The sequence below is a fragment of the Lepidochelys olivacea genome (genome assembly GCF_965140295.1).
Source record: "Lepidochelys olivacea isolate rLepOli2 genome assembly, chromosome: 11".
NCBI classification, from domain to species: domain Eukaryota; kingdom Metazoa; phylum Chordata; order Testudines; family Cheloniidae; genus Lepidochelys; species Lepidochelys olivacea.
The window spans coordinates 21505450-21528455 of NC_140421.1; the positions used below are offsets into that span (position 1 = coordinate 21505450).

The 23006-nt window shown below is 40.8% G+C and overlaps 1 protein-coding gene across 1 annotated transcript in view; it reads right to left on the reverse strand.

The window, feature by feature from the left end:
- Positions 1 to 23006, reverse strand: part of LRP1B (LDL receptor related protein 1B) — a gene marked incomplete at its 5' end in the record, with an annotated part of 885246 nt that overhangs the window by 251898 nt on the left and 610342 nt on the right. The window contains 4 exons of the mRNA XM_084642729.1: positions 4394 to 4577; positions 9137 to 9324; positions 13169 to 13309; positions 22346 to 22468. Coding sequence (XP_084498855.1) covers positions 4394 to 4577; positions 9137 to 9324; positions 13169 to 13309; positions 22346 to 22468 — 636 coding nt within the window. The remainder of the gene's footprint in view (positions 1 to 4393; positions 4578 to 9136; positions 9325 to 13168; positions 13310 to 22345; positions 22469 to 23006) is intronic.

Sequence of the window (23006 nt, forward strand, 5' to 3'; positions counted from 1 at the left end):
AAGAGGGTGTACAATAATACTGTGACCTAACTTGGTTCACTTTTGTAGCTGGAGTGTAAACTCATGAAGAGGTGCATGGTATCACCTATTTTTGTAGAAAATTGTTTAGACCTTTCAGATGGTAAGTCCTCTCTTGTGATGTCCATGCTCCTTTGGGATGTCCAAAGCCTGCAGCCAGGAAGTATGCTGCATAGAGACTGAGGTGGCCATGGAGCATGAGGCAGTATCAGCTGCTCTGTTGCTGCCGGAAGGGCACTATAAGATGTCCCTTAGACACTAATGCTAAAAACTGGTCACGAAATTCCTCTGACAATTTATCAGAGAACTTGGAAATAGCAGAGAAATTAATAAAGTTATATTTAGTTAAAAGAGCCTGGTTATCGGAAACTGGCTTTTGTAGTGTAGCAGTGGAATAGACTTTACAGCTGTATAAATCTAACTTTTTAAGCTCTGTATCTTTTGGACTGGACTTAGGATGGTTTTGGAAAGGCTGCTCATTACCAGGTCCTACTGCCAGAGAATCAGGAACTGGATGAGTAAAGAAATGCTCAAACCCTTGCTGAGGATCCTGGAATAGAGGCTGAAGTCTGTCAGAGAGTCTATGCTGGCCATAACAAGGCCTCAATAATGGGAAGGCCAAATTTTCCTAGAGTAGAAGTCTGCAAAATATCCAGGAGAGTGCAGATTTTTCTGCACAGTCTTTACCTGCACTCCCAGAGAAGTAACCATCCTTCCCATGAGATCCTGGAAGACTTTAAAAATCCTCCGGGGTGGGAGTGAATGGGAGAGATGTTGATTCCAGGGTAACGGCTTCATCTGGTGAGGAAGAAGGAATGTGAGAAGAGGCACTAAAGGCTCCTCTAGTAATTCACCCTCCTCAATGTCAGATTCCATGACAGCGGGTTGAGGGATAGGTGCAGGGTACTGAAAAGATGTCTCATACACTGAGAGTCAGGGAGACATTCTCCCAGGAAGTGAATGAGACGGAGGTCTAAAATCCCTTGGTGCAGCCCAAGACCAATATGGCCATGGAGTCGTGGGGGACCCCAAGCTGCAACTTTCCTGCATGAGAACCAGACCTTGATCCTTAGACCTGATAATGGAAGATCTAAAGAAAGAGCTGAAGGGTCTTGGAAGACAGACAGGTACTTCCCCTTCCGATCCCATAGAAGATACATAAGCCTCTTCATGGTAGTGGGTAGTTGTTTCCATAGGTGGTGTTGTGGCTGATATGTGGGATACATACCAGGGTCAGTAAAAGATACAGGTTGGAGTGGCCGAAAAGCTGATGAAGTGGTCAGCACCAGCAGTGCTGGAATAAACACAGTCAGTGCTAACTGCATCAACGGAGCTGAATGGATAGTCAGTGCCGGTTGCACCATTGGTACCAGGCATGTCGATGGTGCCAAGTGAGATATCGGTGCTGGGTGCACTGGCAGAGGGGATTTTGTAGTCAGTATCAGTTCAGGAAATACCAGAGCCAGCTGCAGTAGAGAGGGTCAGGCAGGGAAAAACAAAGAAGTTCCCTTGCTGCTAGGAAGGCCTGAGGAATAGAAGCCACCCCAGTTGAATGTATTAGTTCTAACAGTGCCAACAATGGTGGAGGGTCCAGAGACCAATGGGAAGGCCCTGGAACAGGTGAAGATACTGGCCTCAATGGCCCACATGGAACAACTGAGCACTTCGATTTGTGAGGTTTCAAACTGGTACCAGAGGACTTACCCAATGACTGTTTGGGAGAAGACCGAGACTTAGAGGTCTTGTCAGAGTCTGAATGTTTAGATCTCTTCAACCTAGATAAAGAAGAGGAAGCATGACATTCAGTCCCAGATTTATGTCTGGAGTCAGAAGAATCTGGAGGAACACTCTGACTTGACCCAGAGTCTACTGGGGTCATGATCAGGACTCAGCTCAGATGCAGGTTATGTCACCTCCTTCATGAGGTGATCCTTAAGGCAACAGTCTCTCTAATTCTTAGTGTGGATGGGAAAAGTGGTATAAATAAGACATTTGTCCCTCTCATTTCCCTCACCCAAACAAATCAAACAACTTTTGTGCCTATCCATGACAGGGATAACAGCCCTGCACATGGCACATTGTTTAAACCCAGAGAATCTTTTCATAATAAATCCTCCAGGTGTAATAAAAGTATAGCTAAAATGACTACACTGTACTATACTTACTACAAAAACTGTATACAGGTAAGTTTTCAAAAGCTGGCTGACAAAGCTAAAGCCACCAGGAGTTCCAACTCTTGCTATGGATAGATATAAGGAACTAACAGGGAGCCGACAGACGTACTCATTTTATGCCTTCTCTTGAGAGCATGAAGAGAGAGACGGCACATTTGCCTCCCAGTGAAACTGCTGTTCACTGGGCACACAAACATCTACAGTGGGAATGTATATGTGCACAATTACTCAAAGGAGCACAAGCAATTTTCAAATTCTGTGAACAGTTTTTATACTCTAGGTAAGACTAATACCATTAACTGTTAAACTGATAATATATATTTTTTAAGGTTCAGTAAATACTTGTAATGCTGTTTTATCACTATAGAGTATATCATATGCTGCTGTTGCAAACAAAAGGCAATTTGATAGTGGCATATCATTTGAAATTTACAGAGATTTTCATAGTGTGAGTAAATCTAAAAAAAATCCCATGTCTCCGACAAAACTAAATTAATTACTATTAGACGTCAATCAGTTTTGTTTTCTCATAGTTTCCCCAGGTTTCTTCATTTTCTCCTGGTTATCCAATGTTTTATCATGCACTGCAGTAAAATCTCACTTTCTGTCTTTATTACTGCTATATTATCAATGAAAGTGTTTGAAGATAAACTGGAGGATAAATAAAGAATAATTATAAGAATGACAAATATAATTTAACACTTTATATTAACTCTGTATACACTGTGCTAAAATGATGTGCTGTACAGTGGATACCCATTTCAACTATTTTAGCTAATACTTCATACATTCTGCATACATTTCAAACTTAACATAGGACATTCTCCAGTTCTTTGATGGTCTGAGATGTCACCTTCAGGACAGGCTAATTTAGTGTGTTGTAGAGACAGGCTGTTATGGGGGGCTAAAGAGGCCAGGTTAGGATTTCTCGGTGGACTCAAAAGCAGCTGGAAAAGCCTCTCACAGGCTGGGAATGACTCTTACCACAGCCAGCCTTGCTCCAACATGAACAGCTGCCAATTTAAGTTTGAGAACTTTTTCATTAACACTTTGAAATCTTTACATATTTCAGCTCCAGAATGTATCTCAGATCCTGTCTCCTATTTTAGGCTCCACTCCTTCCTCTCATCTGACTGCTCTGTGTCCTGTAAATGTGCAAGTGCCCTATAAGGTAAGGGATAGGAGACAAGAAAATCAGATCCCATCTCTCTGCTCTGCCTCTTCAGCTTCCTCTCCCATTATTCATGGAAGCAGCAGGAACAAGGGTCTCAGAGATACAAAGGTCTCACTGAGACAGAAAGTGGCCTACTGTTGGAAAAAAAAAACAGGCCTGCAGGGAGTGCAGGCAGGTCAAGAACAGGAGCATATCTGCCTGCTAGGGAGTTAAGAGAATTTCCAGAGGAGGAGCCCAGCAGAGGAGGAATGGAGTGTGCTTTGTTTGTGCATGGGAGATGGCTTGTAACTGGTAGAGTCTCCTACTCCTAATTCCTCCTTGACCTCCTGCTCCTCAGGAAACTGACACTGTGCAATCCTGATGGTTGAAATAAGTCAGGAAGGAACACGTATAGGATACAAAGAGAGATAATTAAGCTAAGTCCTTATATTTACTGTGCATACCATTTCAAACAGTCCATTTTGCACTACGGCAGGAGATAATGTGATAGTACAATAAGAACAGTGAATTGGGCATTTTTTATGCAAAGATCAGAAACACCATATAATTTTCTTTTATCCTCTTTTTTTCCATGCTTAACTTATTACGCAGGCTTAATGCATTAATGTCAGCAAGCTATTCTAAAAATTAAAATAAATAAAATAAAATAATGCAGCAGCAGCAGGGTTTTTAATATTGCACACTACATGTTTTATGATTACCATGTGACTGAGCAGCAGGCAATATAAGGTGATGTGGTTTTTTTCTGCTTCTGAAATTTCCCAGTGCCTAGTGCACACTTAATAATTCACAGTATCATAATGAACTGTAATTATCCACATAGAATCCTGTGTGTGGAATACACAATAAAAGTAGAAATTATTCTCACATTCAGACACCTTGCACTGAATTCAGATTTCTGTTTCTGACTGAAAAGGATGCTTTAAACCATCTTTCTAGTCATTACAGAAGCTGAAACACAGATTTCCAAGTTAAAGCTTTTCACAAACAATTTTGGTTATATTTGTGTATAAATAAAATGTGATACCTGAAAGAGATTTACAGCCATTGAGGTTATCAGGTTGTGTTTCATACCCATCTGCACACAAGCATTTGTAAGTTCCATATGTATTGATGCATTGCTGGCTACAGGGAAATCCAGATGAACATTCATCAATGTCTACACATATTTTGCCATCATCCTTGAGCCGGAATCCAGGCCAGCATTTGCACTGGAAAAGAAAAACAAGAACACTCATTTTTTATTATTGTTGGTGTCTTTCTGTTTGGCATAAACTTACTAAGAATAGCTTAAAAATTAGAAATCGAAGACAGAGTAGTCTGGCACCACCAACCTTTCAACAATGACACAACTTTAAAATAATCTTTTTTGACCTACTGTTTTAACTTCAGGTAACTTTCTATGTAACAGGAATTTATCAAATGGCACATTAGAGATGTTTGTTGGAGAATTGTCCTACTGAAGTGAAACTACCAAAATTTGCTTTTTCCAGTTTAACAAAATGTTAGGCCTTCCTCTCTTTCTCTTCAACTATGACCATATGACAAAATTAACACTTGTAATGAACAAGAACACTAGAGTGTAAAGTTCTAAAGAAAGTACGGTTACTTACCCTAGTCCTGTAGTTTTTAAAGATGTGCTCAAGATTGGATTCTTTTGGCCAGCAGTGTCCATTTGGGCTGTGATTGTGCCATAGGACCCTTTGTGTTCCCCACTTCCTCACTGCCCAAAAAGATAAAGGACGAACTGCATCCAACTGTCCTTCAATTCCTTCACCAATAAAACATCAGGACTCCGTAGCAGTAGGGAAGGAGGGTGGGCTGTGGAATGCATGCGAATGCCACATCTCAGAGAAACAGGTACTATAGGGTAAGTAACTATTCTTTCTTCTTCGATTGACTGTTCCCATGCATTTCACTTCTGGTGACTTGCAAGCAGTGACCCCACAGACAGGAGGCTCATGCTCTGTGTCTATTTAAATAGTGATTGCGGGTCAGCTATGTCAAAGCAAGCATCTCATCTTGATGTCTTGCATAGGAAATAGGGCTTTGTGAAAATATGGACTAATCCCCATGTAACTACCCTTCAAATTTCAGAAATTGGTCAGCTTCCTAGGGAAGGAGGAGAAGCTGCCAGTGATGTGGACTACAACCTGCATGGAAGGATCTAATCTAGGTCACTCACAGCATGATATGATGTAATTAGATATCCATTTAGACAGTTTCTGGGTTGATATTGTCAGACCTTTAATCCTCTCTGTAGACTCTACAAATAGTCTAGGGAAGTTCTTGCATGGTTTTGTCCTATCCAGGTAAAGTGAAAGAGCCCTAATTACATTCACTGTGGGCAGCTTGGCTTCCCCCTGCTTGAAGTATGGCTTGGGAAAGAAAACTGGCAGATGAATCATCTGATTCAAATGAAAGTCAAATGATCTTTGGTAAAAACTTCAGTTGAGGCCTAAGGATCACCTTGTACATAAAGAACACTGTGTAAGGTAAACCAGTCATAAATATCATATTGTTGAAGGCAGGGCCCATTAACTCAGATAAGACTATATTTAGATTCCAGGAAGGAAGGAGGTCATAGATTGTGGGAAACACATGAATCAGGCCCTTTAGAAATCTAGCAATTGTAGGGTGGGAAAAAATGATGTGACCTTGGATGAGGAAAAGGTAAGGTGTTACTGATACTAAGTGCACTCTTATAGAGTTGATGGACAGCCCTGAGTACTTTAGAGATAAAAGGGTAGTCAGGAATCAGGGTATCTGAAGGAAACAGATAGTGTTGTGTGCCCAAATAAAGAATCTATTCTACCTGGCTGAAGAGAATCCTTCCTGTAGGTTGACATAACACACTGCTGTTGTGTTGTCAGTCAGGATTTGTCTATTAGTCCACATAACACAGGAAGAGACACTGTGGAGGCTAGTTATTTATATAAAGGGCAATCTCTTCTACAGTCTAGAGGCCTTGGGTCTGAAGATGGTCCAGATGAGCTCCCCACCCAAGCATGGAAGCATCTGTCTCCAGTATCTTGGTGAAAAGAGGTGGAGAAACGTTTGCAAACCTTGAGAGGGTGTTTCCACCAATTTCACAATGAGGGTACTTCTCAAGGGACCTGAATCCTCATGTCTAATGTTTGTTGGGTAAATATACAAATTTCAACCACCCTTGCGTGCAGCATAAGTGAAGTCTGGCTTGCTGCGTGACATACATGCAGAAGGCCACATGACCAAGAAGTCTGAGAAAGACTCTTGCTGAAGATTAAGGGTGAGCATCAGCTGGTTGATGAGATCTACTGTAATATTGAATGTGTCCTGTGGCAGACAGACTCTTGCTTTGTACACTTAGCGCTGCCCCCATGAATTCTATTCTTTGGGTTGGTAATAGTGATTTTTTTTCCTTATTGATCCCAAAACCCAGGGTGGTGAAAGTTGCAGGAACAAGTGAAAGGAGTTGTTCACCTGTTGTGGTGATCTTCCTCCAGTGAGGGAGGAGTTGTTGTTCAACTGTTGAGGTGAGGGATACCTGGATTCCTCACTTTCTTAGTGAGCCACTATGACAGCCAAGCATTTGGTAAACACACTAGTCCTTGGTGCTGTTGAAAGACTGAAGGACAGGATTCTCACTTGGAATCTCAGGTATTTTCTGTTTGCTGGGTGAATTGGTATGTAAATACAAGCATCTTATAAACTGAGAACCATGAACCGGTCCTGGGAAGCTAAGGATGGGATTATAGAGGGTAGAGATACCATGCTGAATTTAAAGCCATGGATGAAGGTGTCGCATCACCTCTAATCCAGGATTAGGCACCAGCTCTCTAACAAAAAGAAAATGTCTCAAACATTTTAAGGTAAAACAACTGTCCTAACAAAAAATCCTTTAACCTCACTTGGCCTTTACTGGGACACAATTTCCTTCAACCCATCCCCAGGTTCAACAGTTTATCAGCAGCAAATGTTTCCTTTTCTACTCAGTGCAGTGGTTTCTGCACCATCACTCTATGTAGCAATGCAAGGATGTCGGGAAGCCTTGGACTCCAACTCCTTGACTCTAATGAGTGAAGTAGCTCTCTACTTCAGACATCAAGCTCTGCTTCATACTCCAGGGCTACTTCCTGCAATTGACTGGTTTGCCTTTTAGGCCCTCACAATAGCACCTTCTCAGACAGCCGTACACTGCTTCTTCCTAGGCCTTCCCCAGGACTCTTCAGGTTAAACTCTTGCTCTTCCCCAGGCTTTTCCCAGATCCCCTTTGAAGAGGTTAGCCGCAGGTCTTCTGCACCCTTAGTCTCTCCCTACTGAGTGCAGACTGTCTCTATGGATAGGTGCTATTTGCTTTCCTTTAATCACATGACCCTTCACAGTCATGTTCTCCCCAAATTCTCAATCCCATGATTTCAGAGGTAAATCTGGCACAGGTGAAACTAGTTCTATCTCCCTTAAAGGGGCCATCTTATCCTGTGACATGACAGGGGGATTTCCCTGCCAGAAGATATCTGTTGATGCCTCAGGCTTATGACTATAAACTTCATTTCACATGGCAAGCACTTCCCAAGTGGTGGGGAGGCGGCTATCTGAATTTAGCAGATCCCCAAAGGTTAAAGATTAGAATTTTCAGGTGGCCAAGAGTCTTTCAGTTTTGAACTCCATTCTCTTGTTTATGTGTGAAATCACATATGACATAATCTGCTTGACTTCTGTAGCATGTCTGCCACAGTGGCAGGAAAATGATTCCTGTGACTAAAACAATAGACAGAAGAACCCTCCTCCAACCACAGAAAAACAGCCTGACCATTCAACGGAGGATTTTCTTTTCCATAAGGAGTTGGAGACGCTCTAAAATTCCTTAGCTGATTCAGAGAACCAAGGTCTACCTTATGAGTGGCCCCAAGTTCGCAGTTCAACAGGAGCTGATTCAAGTAGAGAAGAACCTACCATCCACGGAAAAGGGAATGAAACTAATTCAATAAGGCAGACTTGTCATTATAAAACAAGAGGAAGCAAACTTGGGAATCCATTCAAATGTTAAACAATCATTCTGAAGGTACAAAGGTCCAGGTGGAGTCCCACCATTGGGGAAGAATGAAGAATTTCTTGGAATTTGGGCCAAAATAACATTCAACCAATGGGTCCTAGACATGGAAGTATAAAGATATATAATTAAGTTTATCAAATGCACCAGCATCTTGTTCATGCTATTAATGAGCAAAGTTGCGTGCACACAAATGGAGGGCACATTTTGAAAGTTTGTCCATTAACAGTGCGTTGTTCAATTTTTCTTTGTTAATGGAGTCACTATTTCAATCAACTTGGGAAAAGTTTACTATTTGTATTATTTACTATTGGAGGCATGGTCTTATAAGCAATTCTCAGATCATTTGTGTTTTTTGTACATCAGCATGATTTGTTTGGGTTTTTGTAATTGCTGTATCTTTTGGACTTTTGTTATTGTAGGTTCATCTTCATCACCTTTTAAGTAAAATATTCAAGTATTAGATTTTACAAGTATATAGAAATAAATGTTGAAATTACTTCATGTACCTTTTTCCATTGGTTATAAGTTGAATTTAAGCTCCTGCTTTTTGCACAAATGATGGTCATTTGCATACCTCATATATTGATTTGCATAGGTTTGTGATTTTGAGGAGCTTACTTGTTTAAAAGCTAGTACCACTTTCTGAAGTTCTACTACATAGTTATGTGGTTTAAACAATCATACTTAAGGATTAAAAACTTATATTATACTATATTACACACCATGACTACCAACCTTGTACCCAACAGGAAGATCCTGACAATCTTGAGAACAGCCACTGACTTTCTTACTCAAGCATTCATTGATATGGCAGTTTCTCTCATCAGATCCGTCACCACAGTCCTCTTTATTGTCACAGACCTCTATTTGAGGAATGCATTTACCATTTTTGCAAATGAAAAAAGAACTGTTGCACGACTGTTCTGGAAAAAATAAAATAAAATAAAATAAAATAAAACAAATGAACAACATGTCAGCGGTTCTCATACTTTTCCCATAGTGTGACCCAGCTCTGATAGACTTTTTCATAGACCAACTCCAAACTGTGGGGACCAGATTTTCTTGTGTTTGTGACTGATCTCATAAGAGTGCTTGCATGACAACAGTAGTTGCTTATATGAAAAAGTTACATGTGTAAATTTTATTTTAGTTTTAGATATCTATATTAAGATAAGTGTTTACTCCTTTCTGAAAAAAGTGAATCATATTGTCTATTCTTCATTTCATCTTCCCCTTTCATCAGTTTGGTTTTGCTTAACTGGAAATAATAAGAACAAGCATCATGTGATCAGCATCACCTCTCTGCAGACCACCAGTGAAAAATCCATAAACTATATATTGGAAACTATGCACAAGGGGAAAAAAAGCTATAGTACAGCAAATTAACTGCCCTGTGTATATTAAAAATATCACACACCTCATATAGTATTTTTGGAAAAACACTGGAAAAAATCATAATACATTTGTAGAGCTAACATTGGAGATTATTTTTGGTAGCAATGGAGAACTATGTCATAGTAAAATCCTCTAATAGGATCCTCCTCCCCCCCACAAAAAAAAAACCCTGGCTATCTAAAGCCTAATTTTGAAAATTTAAGAGGAAACCTAGATGGTTCAGGAGCATACAGACATGTGATAACTTAACTGTGTACCATAAAAGCTATGAAAATATGAAAAATAACTATGATGCAAGGTACACAAAATTGAGGAGGTACTGACATATAGGGAGCACTAATAAGATTTTTCACTAGCATCCAAGTCATATGCCTCTAAAAAATAATACATGTTCAACTAAAAAACATAAAAATGGCAATATTGGGTCAGATCAATAGTCCATCTAGCTTGGCACCCTGTCTTCCAACAGTGGCCAGTGCCAGATGCATCAGAGGGAATGAGCAGAACAGGGCAATTACTGAGTGATCCATCCCTTGTCATCCAGTTCCAGATTCTGGCAGTCAGAGGTTTAGAGATACCCAAAGCATCAGGTTGCATCCCTGACCATCATGGCTGTATTCCATGAATTTATCTGACTCTTTTTTTAACCCAATTATACTTTTAGCCTCTCACAATGGGTTGACTGTGCATTGTGTGAAGAAGTACCTCCTTATGTTTGTTTTAAACCTGCAGCCTATTAATTTCACTGGGTGACCCCTAGTTCTTGTGTTATGTGACGGGGAGAATTACACTGCCTTATTCACTTTCTCCATACCATTCATGATTTTATACACCTCTATATTATCCCCCTTAGTCATCTCTCCTCTAAGCTGAGCAGTCTCAGTCCTTTTAATCTCTCCTCACATAGAAGCTGTTCCTTACACCTGTTCATTTTTGTTTGCCCTTCTCTGTACTTTTTCCAATTCTAATATATCTTTTTGAGATGGGATGACCAAAACTGCATGCAGTATTCAAGGTGTGGGCATACCAGAGCTTTATATAGTGGCATTATGATATTTTCTCTCTCTTTCCTAACAGTTCCTAACATTTTGAACTGTTGCTGCACACTGAGCAGATGTTTTCAGAGAACTATCCATGATTACTGCAAGATCTTTCTTCGGTGTAACAATTAATTTAGACCTCATCATTTTATATGTATAATTGGGATTATTTTTTTCTAATGTGCACTACTTTGCACTTATCAACATAGAATGTATCTGTATTTTATCATCCAGTCACCTAGTTTAGTGAGATCTCTTTGTTACTCTTTGCAGTCAGCTTTGGACTTAACTAACTTGAGTAATTTTTTTATCGTCTGCAAATTTTGCATCCTCACTGTTCACCCCCTTTCCAGATCATTTATGAATATGTTGAACAGCACAGGTCCCAGTACAGATCTGTATGGGACCCTGATATTTACCTCTTTCCATTGTGAAAACTTACCATTTATTCTTACCCTTTGTTTCCTATCTTTTAACCAGTTACTGATCCATGAGAGGATTTTCCCTCTTATCCCATGAGTCCTTACTTTGCTTAAAAGCCCTTGTTGAGGGACCTTGTCAAAGGCTTTCTGAAAGTCCAAGTACACTATATCGACTGGATCACCCTTATCCACATGCTTGTTGACTCCCTCACAGAATTCTAATAGGTTGGTGAGGCATGACTTCCCTTTACAAAAGCCGTACTGACTCTTCCTCAAGATATTGTGTCTGATAAACTTAACTATAGTAAAGGACAAAATTATCAGCTTGTACTGAAGTTAAGCTTACCTTCCTGTAATTGCCAGGATCACCACTGGAGCTCTTTTAAAAAATGTGTGTTACATTAGCTATCCCTCAGTCACCTAATACAGAGGCTGCTTTAAGCGATAGGTTACATACCACAGTTAAGTTGTTTATAGATTATCTGGAACTTTCTCAGGGCCTCCATCATGCATGCTGCATGACACCCATGTTTCCCATGGGTATGTCTACACAGCAAAAAAACAAAAAAAAAAAACCCACAGCAGTGAGTATCAGATCCTGGGTCAACTGACTTTAGGCATGTGAAGTTTGTGCTGCTGGGACAAAAATAGCAGTGTAGGCATTTTCTGTGACCTTCCCCCCTGAACTGGGTTTCAGAACCCAGGCTCCTGTGCGAGCCCAAACGCCTACACTGCTATTTTTAGCCCTGCAATATGCAAATCAGTTGACCTGAGCTCTGTGATCTGGAACCACAGGGGGGTTTCTGCTGTGCAGACGTACCCTTTATCTTGTATTAAGTACTTAGGCTGAGCCAGCATGGTGACCAGTAACAGCAGCTAGTATAACTTGAGAAACGCCTTAGGATTTGAAATCTCTGCAGCAATATGTGATTAAATATTAAAATTACTATTGTACATGGTAGTGGAAACAAATGGTAATTAATATTTATTGCTTAAATATCAATATTCAACATGGTTCAACATTCCGGGCCCAATCTTGATCCTGATAAAGAAAATGGGAATTTTACCATTGACTTTAACAGAAACAGGATTACACCGTTATGATCAGCTCCTAGTTTTAAATAAATGTGCACATTCACACCCTCACAGAACAAATTTCTGCACCTGTGCTTAGCAATCCTAATTTAGCAACAGAATCTTAAATAGTGAATCTTCGGATCCACATACTATAGTATTGTCTTGCAGACAATGCATGATCCTCATGAAAGCTTGTATAATGGGCTACATTAATGCCTTAATGGAGTGATAAGGTGTGAGTGGAAGAACTGTTCACATATAGCTCTCCCCTTGCAAAACGACATGGAATAGTCCACTACCTCCAGAAGAGGATAAATTTGCATAATAGAAACAATTAAGCTTCAGTGGCATTGATAAAAGGAGTGGAACACATTTACATTTTGTGACTAATAAAAGTGGAGAGAACTTTAAAATGGCGTGAAGCTGAGAAATCCAACATATCTCCATTCTGGTTTGGTCAGAGCTAATCCTGTGTTATTGGAATGTACTGTTATGTCTGCTCTCCCTGCTTGCAAAATTATGGAGTGAGCAGGTCAGGTCCTATAAACTTGGATAGTAACTATTGTAATGTTGTCTAGTCTATACTAGCTGGAAACACATGTGTAAACAAACTACAAGCTCCCCTGAGCCATCTGGTGTGGCTAGCTTAATTTTAATCAGCTGAGACTGATAAACTACAGGAATGACAAATTACAACTGCATCCTCCTCACAGGATGAATGAAGCATTAAAAAGACAGGACTGTACAGTTATTAGTATTATAGTCTTTCTATCTACAATTCTAAATTAAGTTTGTTGGGAAAAAATACATATATGTGATTTAAAAAAATGAACCTGAACTTTTGCACTTTATGTTTATAGGAGCTTCATCAGAATGATCTGAGCAGTCAAAGTCCCCATCACATTGCCACTGAGAATTTGAGAGACACCTTCCATCAGCACAACTGAATTCTCCAGGATTACAGTGACGATACCCTAGAAACAGAGTAATCAAAGCTTTACTGATTCATACTTTGCATATGCGTATATTGTCACATAATTTCATAACAGTCTATACAAGTAAACAAATGTATCTCTATATAGAGAGAGATACAGAAAGATAAATATGCATATACATGTGCATCTCAAAAGACAGACTCCTTAAAAAGACGAAATCCTCAGTGCAGTTCTGGAAACTGCATAAGATTATTTTCTGAGAGGTTCAAATAGATTCTTGCCAGAGAAAAGGACAACATCTAGAATTTGCTCCTTAGAAGGGAGTCTCTGCCAGAGTTTAATAAGAAAAATCCAGAAATGGCAAAAACTGAAAAGTCAAATAAAAATTTTCTTTCCTTGCCATTTTAAAACATAATGGTCAAGTTTTTTCAGTGGAAAAATCACCATTTTGCTGCAAGAAACCAAATCAAATGGATGAAATTCATGTTCTTTTCCGAAACAGTAGAATTTTGCCATTTTTGTACAAAGCATGTTTCATTGGGGGGGGGGGGAAGAGGAGGATTATCTTGGAGTGCATGCATACTCATGAAAATATTACGCTATGCATGTGAGAAAGAATGAAGTCAAAATTGCCCTGCAGCTGTTTTTCCTGCCTTTTTGAATGTTCACATTCCAACAGATTTTTCCAGCAAAAAATGAAATTTTTGAAGTTTTAAAAATATGACTTGCTCTTTCTGAGGAGCAAATCCAAGATGATGGTTGTTTCTGAAGCTTTGTTTCATGTACATTAGCATTAGCAGAGCTACCTTACCAGATGGAGAAATAAAATACCAGCTAATTTTCCTTTAGTTATTCTACACAATTTGGGTCTAGCTCTTCCCTGCCAGCAGATGGAATCAGAGCACTTGACCTTCTGAGATGAGACACCCCTCTACCCCTTATTCTCTCAGTATCCTCCATTGACACTTTGAGTGGAGTTAATGTACCACCGGAATCATAAAACATAACTATCTTTTATCTAACTTGTAATATTTATGTAACTTGTAATAAGCCAGAGTAACTCAACAGGGAACCTTCATAAAGATGTAACTTTTTAAAAATAGATTTTCCTTAATTCTATCTTTCAATCAAATGCAACCTCCCTTCACATATTAATTACTCATGTTGGGCCAGGCCTCAGCTACATCTGAGGCCTCAGCTACATCGTGTTTGATGTTTTGCAGAGGCTGTCTCAGCAAAAGCCTCCAATTCCCATCTGTAGTGTCTGGCAAAGACATGCATTTAAAACCAGGTCAATCTAGATCTGACACAGGTGCTTCTGCTCTCTCTATGATGCTCCTATAATCTGGTTGAATAGGCTTGGAAGAAATGTGGAAGAAATGTGGAAGATCTAAAATTGGATCTTCTTTTGTATTTCTAAATAAACTTCACCAATCAGTTACTCTAGTTAAGTAGAAATGGTTAACTCTCATGCTCCTTTTCTTTTGGGGAAGATCTCATGGAGAACAAAGCATTTCTCCGCATACTCTCCTGGGGACATCTCGTATAAGATTTGCTCAACAGATAGTCTGAAATTCCCATATTCTTATGGACAAATAAATAATCACTAAGAATGAGCCTTGAAGGAATAAATTAGGATTATAAATGGAACAGAATCCATATTGAAACAGTTATCAAAGACTAATAGAATAGTAAAAATATTAAGAGAATTCAGACCCAAATTCAGATGCAAAAGAGGACTAGATCATCTGAGCATTGGCCTCATTTTGGTAATTGCCTTGAGGACTTCCACCATATCTGAATATGAGCTAACCAGAAATGATAGACTCTAACTATATATGCAGCAAATTGTACAAATTGCAGCTTCAGTGAAATAGACTCTTTTATCTAAACAAACTCAGGAAATAATCAGGATATCTACTATCTTCGCCTTGAGGTATACCAAGAAGAAAAGTCCCTCCCCCCCCAATTCTAAAGTGGGTGAAGTGCCTTGACTGCAACATTACCTTTTCTGAATAAGTTTCATCTTAGATTTTTAATGCCAAGAGGCAGGATATAAGCAATACATTGAGATGGGTTTTCATGATAAACTGGGTTCTAGATCAAGAAGTTCTCTGTTGCTGGGCACCTTAGTTGGCCTGGCAGGCAGAGGTGACCTGCTCTGGCTATACTGTCTGCCATGGCTAGTTGAGACTGTTACAGTATATCATAGAAAGGTAGGCATGCAATGCATCTTGATAGGTCATCTAGTCCAGTTCCTTGCAGGGAAGCAGGGCTATGTATTAACTAGATCATCCTTGACAGATATTTGTCTAACCTGTTCTTATAGACCTCCAAATGCTAGAGATTCCACAACATCACTAGATAATTTGTTCCAGTGCTTAACTTCCCTTACAGTTAGGAAGTTTTTCCCAATGTCTAACCTAAATCTCCCTTGCTACAATTTAAGTCCATTCTTGTTCTGCTGTCAGTGGTTAGGAGAACAATTTATATAACCATTTACGTGCTTAAAGGCTGTTATCCTGTCCCCCATCAGTCGACTCTTCTCCAGTCTAAACCTTTATTCATTTTTGTTGCTCTCCTCTAGACTTTCTCCAATTTGTCCATATCTTTCCCAAGGTGTGATGCCCAGAACTGGTCACAATACTCCAGCTGAGATCTAATCAGCTTGGAGTAGAGCCAAAAAAATTACTTCTTGTGTCTTGCTTACAGCACTCCTGCTAATACATCCCATTTGGCGTGGTTTGAGCATTAGCTGCCAGTGAGTCCTGATGTGTGTTATGAGGCTGTGCCTGTCAGCACTGAATCTTATTATACAACATGAGTTCCTACATACAGTCTCATTGTTCCCAGCACATCAATTTAACATGCCCTAGTGTGTGGTACTAGTACTGGAGCAATGTAGATGGGAGCTGTAGGGAAAAATGGTAACTTGTTTCCATGGTTCCTGCACTTGAAATCAATGAACCTGGGCATGCAAACTTGGAATCTTCTTAAAAAGAGTGTCCATTCTGGCTGTTTATTCTCCCTTTTCCTGAACAAGGTTATAAGGGCACAAAAGGAGGAGTAGCCATAATTATCCTGCCTCATGGCTCCTGATTGGCTCCCCACCCTATGTAAACCAAAGGGACATTCCAGGAAGTGTCCAGGCAACAGCGTGGATTTCCTATATCGGCCATGACCATTCTTAAACTCCTGGCTTCAAACTTGGCTTGATTTGGACCTTGCCTTCTTGATCCAGACTCTGAAATCTGCCTCAGACTCTGATCCTTGGCATTGACCCTGGCATATGGAACTTGACTGTCAACCCCTCTGCAACTGTCAGACTCAGGTTTGACCCTGCTCTGACCTTTGGTGCTGACTGGCCTTGTCAGGATCCTGATACTTGCTCAGGAGGTCATTAATGGCTGTCAGTGACAAGTTGTTCTGGACCTGGACTCTGCTGGCATGGTGCCTTCTCAGTGCAATAGTGCTGAGAATATCGATAACACTAGCACCATTCCCTGCCACGTGAAGGTCCTCCTGACTTCAGTTCCAGTGACAATTAATGTTGAGCCTATTTGATATATTGATTCCTCTGATCATTGGCACTGGGCCAGTGCTGTTGCAACTGTGGTGCTAAGCCTCTACAATGAATCAGCACAACTTATTGTCAAAACCCCGTCTGTCTGGCACGCTGGGGCTAGCAATCATCATTGCCATGGTTGTGGCACCCACACATACTGGTGCATGAGCACCAGTATTTGTAGAGTATTGCACCTAGATTTTCATCTCCATTAGATTTATAGGGCACGGAGTGCATTATGGGTTGCTAAAGTGGCCATTGCCATTATTTCAAAACATCTGTAGGCACAGCTTTAAAACATGTGTTCACTGGTAATCTTGAATATATTTTTGTCCAGCTTATGTAGCTCCTCAGAGCATCCAATTTGAAATAAACTTAGAGTATCAGCATCTCTTTGAACTTCCAAGTGGTGACAATAAGGAATTCTAAAGTGCTGCATGGAATGACTTCTCAAGTTATCCCTCAATACAGCCTTGAAGTGCCATGGAACATCTTCAAAGTGCCAAAGCTTCATAAAAATAATATCAGGACTGGTTTACTATGCCAATCTGGATGGCAGATAGAATTGGAATATATATATATATACACACGTCAAGTGCACCAAAAGATTTTAAAGTTCTCCTGGATTGGAATAATGCCTTCAAGCAAGATTCTCCTTCAGTAATAAGAAAAAGAAAAGCCTGGGAAACAAGCAGGGAGAACTGGAGGTCCTGGCAAATTCAGGGAATTATGATGTGATTGGAATAATGGAGACTTGGTGGGATAACTTGCATGACTGGAATACTTTCATGGATGGGTATAAACTGTTCAGGAAGGATAGGGAGGCCAGAAAAGGTGGGGGAGTTGCACTGTATGTAAGGGAACAGTATGACTGCTCAGAGCTCAAGTATGAAACTGCAGAAAAACCTGAGAGTCTCTGGATTGAGTTTAGAAGCCTGAGCAAGAAGGGTGATGTCGTGGTGGGAGTCTGCTACAGACCACCGGACCAGGTGGATGAGGTGGACGAGGCTTTCTTCCGGCAAGTCGCAGAAGCTACCAGATCGCATGCCCTGGTTCTCATGGGCGACTTCAATCATCCTGATATCTGCTGGGAGAGCAATACAGTGGTGCACAGACAATCCAGGAAGTTTTTGGAAACTGTAGGGGACAATTTCCTGGTGCAAGTGCTGGAGGAACCAACTAGGGGCAGAGCTCTTCTTGACCTGCTGCTCACAAACCGGGAAGAATTAGTAGGGGAAGCAAAAGTGGATTGGAACCTGGAGGCAGTGACCATGAGATGGTTGAGTTCAGGATCCTGACACAAGGAAGAAAGGAAAGCAGCAGAATACGGACCCTGGACTTCAGAAAAGCAGACTTTGACTCCCTCAGGGAACTGATGGGCAGGATCCCCTGGGAGATAACATAAGGGGGAAAGGAGTCCAGGAGAGCTGGCTGTATTTTAAAGAATCCTTATGGAGGTTACAGGGACAAACCATCCTGATGTGTAGAAAGAATAGTAAATATGGCAGGTGACCAGCTTGGCTTAACAGTGAAATCCTTGCTGATCTTAAACACAAAAAAGAGGCTTACAAGAAATGGAAGATTGGACAAATGACCAGGGAAGAGTATAAATATATTGCTCGGGCATGTAGGAATGGAATCAGGAAAGCTAAATCACACCTGGAGTTGCAGCTAGCGAGTGATGTTAAGAGTAACAAGAAGGGTTTCTTCAGGTATGTTGGCAATAAGAAGAAAGCCAAGGAAAGTGTGGGCCCCTTACTAAATGAGGGAGGCAACCTAGTGACAGAGGATGTGGAAAAAGCTAAGGTACTCAATGCTTTTTTTGCCTCTGTCTTCACGAACAAGGTCAGCTCCCAGACTACTGCACTGGGCAGCACAGCATGGGGAGGAGGTGGCCAGCCCTCTGTGGAGAAAGAAGTGGTTTGGGACTATTTAGAAAAACTGGACGTGCACAAGTCCATGGGGCCGGATGCGTTGCATCCGAGAGTGCTAAAGGAACTGGCAGATGTGATTGCAGAGCCATTGGCCATTATCTTTGAAAACTCATGGCGATTGGGGGAAGTCCCGGAAGATTGGAAAAAGGCTAATGTAGTGCCCATCTTTAAAAAAGGGAAGAAGGATGATCCTGGGAACTACAGGCCGGTCAGCATCACCTCAGTCCCTAGAAAAATCATGGAGCTTGTCCTCAAGGAATCAATTCCGAAGCACTTAGAGGAGAGGAAAGTGATCAGGAACAGTCAGCATGGATTCACCAAGGGAAAGTCATGCCTGACTAATCTAATTGCCTTCTATGATGAGATAACTGGTTCTGTGGATGAAGGGAAAGCAGTGGACTTGTTCCTCGACTTTAGCAAAGCTTTTGACACGGTCTCCCACAGTATTCTTGTCAGCAAGTTAAAGAAGTATGGGCTGGATGCACTACAAGGTGGGTAGAAAGCTGGCTAGATTGTCGGGCTCAACGGGTAGTGAACAATGGCTCCATGTCTAGTTGGCAGCCGGTATCTAGCGGAGTGCCCCAAGGGTCGGTCCTGGGGCCAGTTTTGTTCGATATCTTCATTAATGATCTGGAGGATGGTGTGGATTGCACCCTCAGCAAGTTTGCGGATGACACTAAACTGGGAGGAGTGGTAGATACGCTGGAGGGTAGGGATAGGATACAGAGGGACCTAGACAAATTGGAGGATTGGGCCAAAAGAAATCTGATGAGGTTCAACAAGGACAAGTGCAGAGTCCTGCACTTAGGACGGAAGAATCCAATGCATCACTACAGACTAGGGACCGAATGGCTAGGCAGCAGTTCTGCAGAGAAGGACCTAGCGGTGACAGTGGACGAGAAGCTGGATATGAGTCAACAGTGTGCCCTTGTTGCCAAGAAGGCCAATTGCATTTTGGGATGTATAAGTAGGGGCATTGCCAGAAGATCGAGGGATGTGATCGTTCCCCTCTATTCGACATTGGTGAGGCCTCATCTGGAGTACTGTGTCCAGTTTTGGGCCCCACGCTACAAGAAGGATGTGGAGAAATTGGAGAGAGTCCAGCGAAGGGCAACAAAAATGATTAGGGGACTGGAACACATGATTTATGAGGAGAGGCTGAAAGAACTGGGATTGTTTAGTCTACGGAAGAGAAGAATGAGGAGGGATTTGATAGCTGCTTTTAACTACCTGAAAGGTGGATCCAAAGAGGATGGATCGAGATTATTCTCAGTGATAGCAGATGACAGGACAAGGAGTAATGGTCTCAAGTTGCAGTGGGGGAGGTTTAGGTTGGATATTAGGAAAAACTTTTTCACTAGGAGGGTGGTGAAACACTGGAATGCGTTACCTAGGGAGTTGGTGGAATCCCCTTCCTTAGAAGTTTTTAAGGTGAGGCTTGACAAAGCCCTGGCTGGGATGATTTAGTTGGGAATGGTCCTGCTCTGGGCAGGGGGTTGGCCTCCACAGGTCCCTAGATGGCCTCCACAGGTCCCTTCCAACTCTGTTATTCTATGATTCTATGAAAAGAAAAGAAATGAAATGCTGAAGAGATTGACATTTGGGGCACTGGCTTCTGGGAGCTATCCTCTGACTGTGATCAGACAGGATCTAGAATTTTCAAGGACACGGCAGTGCATATAGTTGGAGCATGCTCAACTGGTGGAACACCTTAGGTCAACTTACAGGTGTCTCAGACAGCTAAAAAACTTTAGACCCCCATGAGACCCTGAGAGTAAGAATCCTACAATGATGTTATCTTTAAAGAAATAAATATTTACTAAATATATACACAACAGTATTCCAATCACTTTGCTGCCCTATAAGACTGATAGGCAGAGTCAAGGAATTTGAAGATTTCCAGCTCAGATGCTGCTCTTCTATAGTTTGCAGGGCATGGATAAAGAACAATCGTGTCTAGGAAGGGAGAACCATGCGATGGGAATAGGATTTCCAAAGGAAGGGAAATGCCCCCTGTGATGGTAAAAATACTGACGCACAAAAGTTAATGGCATATGAACGCTGCTGACAGTGAAGGAAGTCCACACAGTGTTCTCTCCGAGATGTCATGGGACCCACCACGGAGAAGGAGCTGGAGTCAAGGGGTAATAAAGTAGGCGCGCTGGTTGTCATTCTGTTATGGCTACTGTCTCTGTGGTATTGAGGTGCTTGAGCTGACTGTGGCAGGAGCAGGGCTGATTTGGTTGCCCCCTTCCTCCCCGTTTCACAAGGGAGCAGCTCTCATGCTGCCTCTTACAATGAGTGGTAAGGTGCATTTGGGAGTGGGCAACTTTAGTCTTGGTAATGTGGATTAAATCTTCCCATTCCTAGGAAAAGTTAACCATCTTGGTAACTGTATCACCTGCAGGATACAGAAACACCTGAAGATTCTGAAAGGGCAAGACCCTTAGGTACAGAGGGATATCAGAAGTTCAAATGCTCTATTTCCATCTAATGGCAGGGAGGAAGTACTTCCAAGTGACTGGACTGGACTGGAGGAACAAAGAGAAAAATAAGTGTTTATCTGGAACACTATGGTCACATTAACTTCCCACAACGCTTTATCGTATAATAGATTTACTACTACGACATAAGGAAATGATAAGCATACATAAGGTTTATGTTACCATAAAAAAATCACATATGCTTCACTCTTAAAATCGCTTGATGTTCATATATATTTCAGTTACCCATGTATAAGCCATAGATGATAGAAATTTTAGCAATGCCTAATATAGATAGAAACCTCATGTTTTAGAAGCCATAGATCATCTCTAACTGTTTGTGTGTGTGTGCACACGCACAACCATGCTCACATTCACATAAAGTGAGAAAGCATGCACACAGAAGGTGTTTTAGATTTTGTCTACATACTGGGCCAGATTACCAACAGATTGGGCTTGGACATTTTGTGCACACATATCTACTTGTATTTTGCATGCACATTAACTGCGCATTCACAAATTCCTGAGTTCCACATACATATATGTGGTGGATGCACATGTGTGTACACAACCTACTGAAAATTAAGCCTAAGACTATTGCAGATAAACACACTGGCATAGTTTTGAACAGGGGCTATATGCCCCAAGAACTCCTTGATGCAAAAAGGTCAGGCAGTCAGATACAGTATGTATAGAATATAAAACAGCAACAAAGAAGTTTTACTGCTTACTATGGCACAGTTTGTACTTTATTATTAGCCTGCAGTATGAACATATATAGATTACTGATAATGTATTTACTTCATATATTAACTCTATTAACTCATATTTTTTTAAAAGAATCAACTATAAATTCATATAGCTTTTGCCTCAAATAAGTATGTACAAAATTGTGCTCAACAGGAACAGCATTAGATTACAAACAAATATTAAAACAAATTTAGAAAGTGAACAATTGTCTCATTCAACAGTAAATTAGAATATTAAATTTTCTAAAAATTCTTGTCTTCATTCCCTATAGGCTTTTAAAAATGTCTGTCCTATTATTCAGATTGAGATTTTTCTCACTGTTAATTGTTTAAATTATACTTGCCACATTCCAACGACTCATCTGATCCATCTCCACAGTCGTCATCGTGATCACATACAAACTGTTTGGGAATGCAGACTTTATTACGGCATGTGAAAGAGTTCTCATCACAAGTGTTATTAGGAGCTAAGGAAAAAACAGCACATAAGAAAAATAAGGAACACGCAGAACAACAGGGCCTACAGATACTTTACTTATTAGAAAAACAAGTGAAGTAAATTAACTAGTGCTCACTGATTCGCAACAAATAATCACGCACTTTGTCAGGCGCATATAATACCAGAAGGCACTACTTGCCCTCAAAATAAGGAATACAAAAGTAGATTCAAAGATTCAAATGTACTTAAAAAAATAATCAAAACAAGAAAAAACACCAACGGGGCAGGGGTACTTGGTAATACCCAGCACTGCCTCATTGTGGGAAGAATGTTCTGCAAAGAATTCCTCCTGGTTACACTACTTCTGAATGACAGCTCTCTGTAACTCTCTGTAGAATAACCCACCCCAGACCTCATGCAATAATGGATACATAGTCAACTGAGAGAAAATTATCTGAACATTTTCAAATTTATAAAATAGTTTAGTTAAGCAAATACAGATAAAATACAAACCCACCTAAATTACTGACCAAACCCCAGACATCCTTAATCGGATTATAACCCAT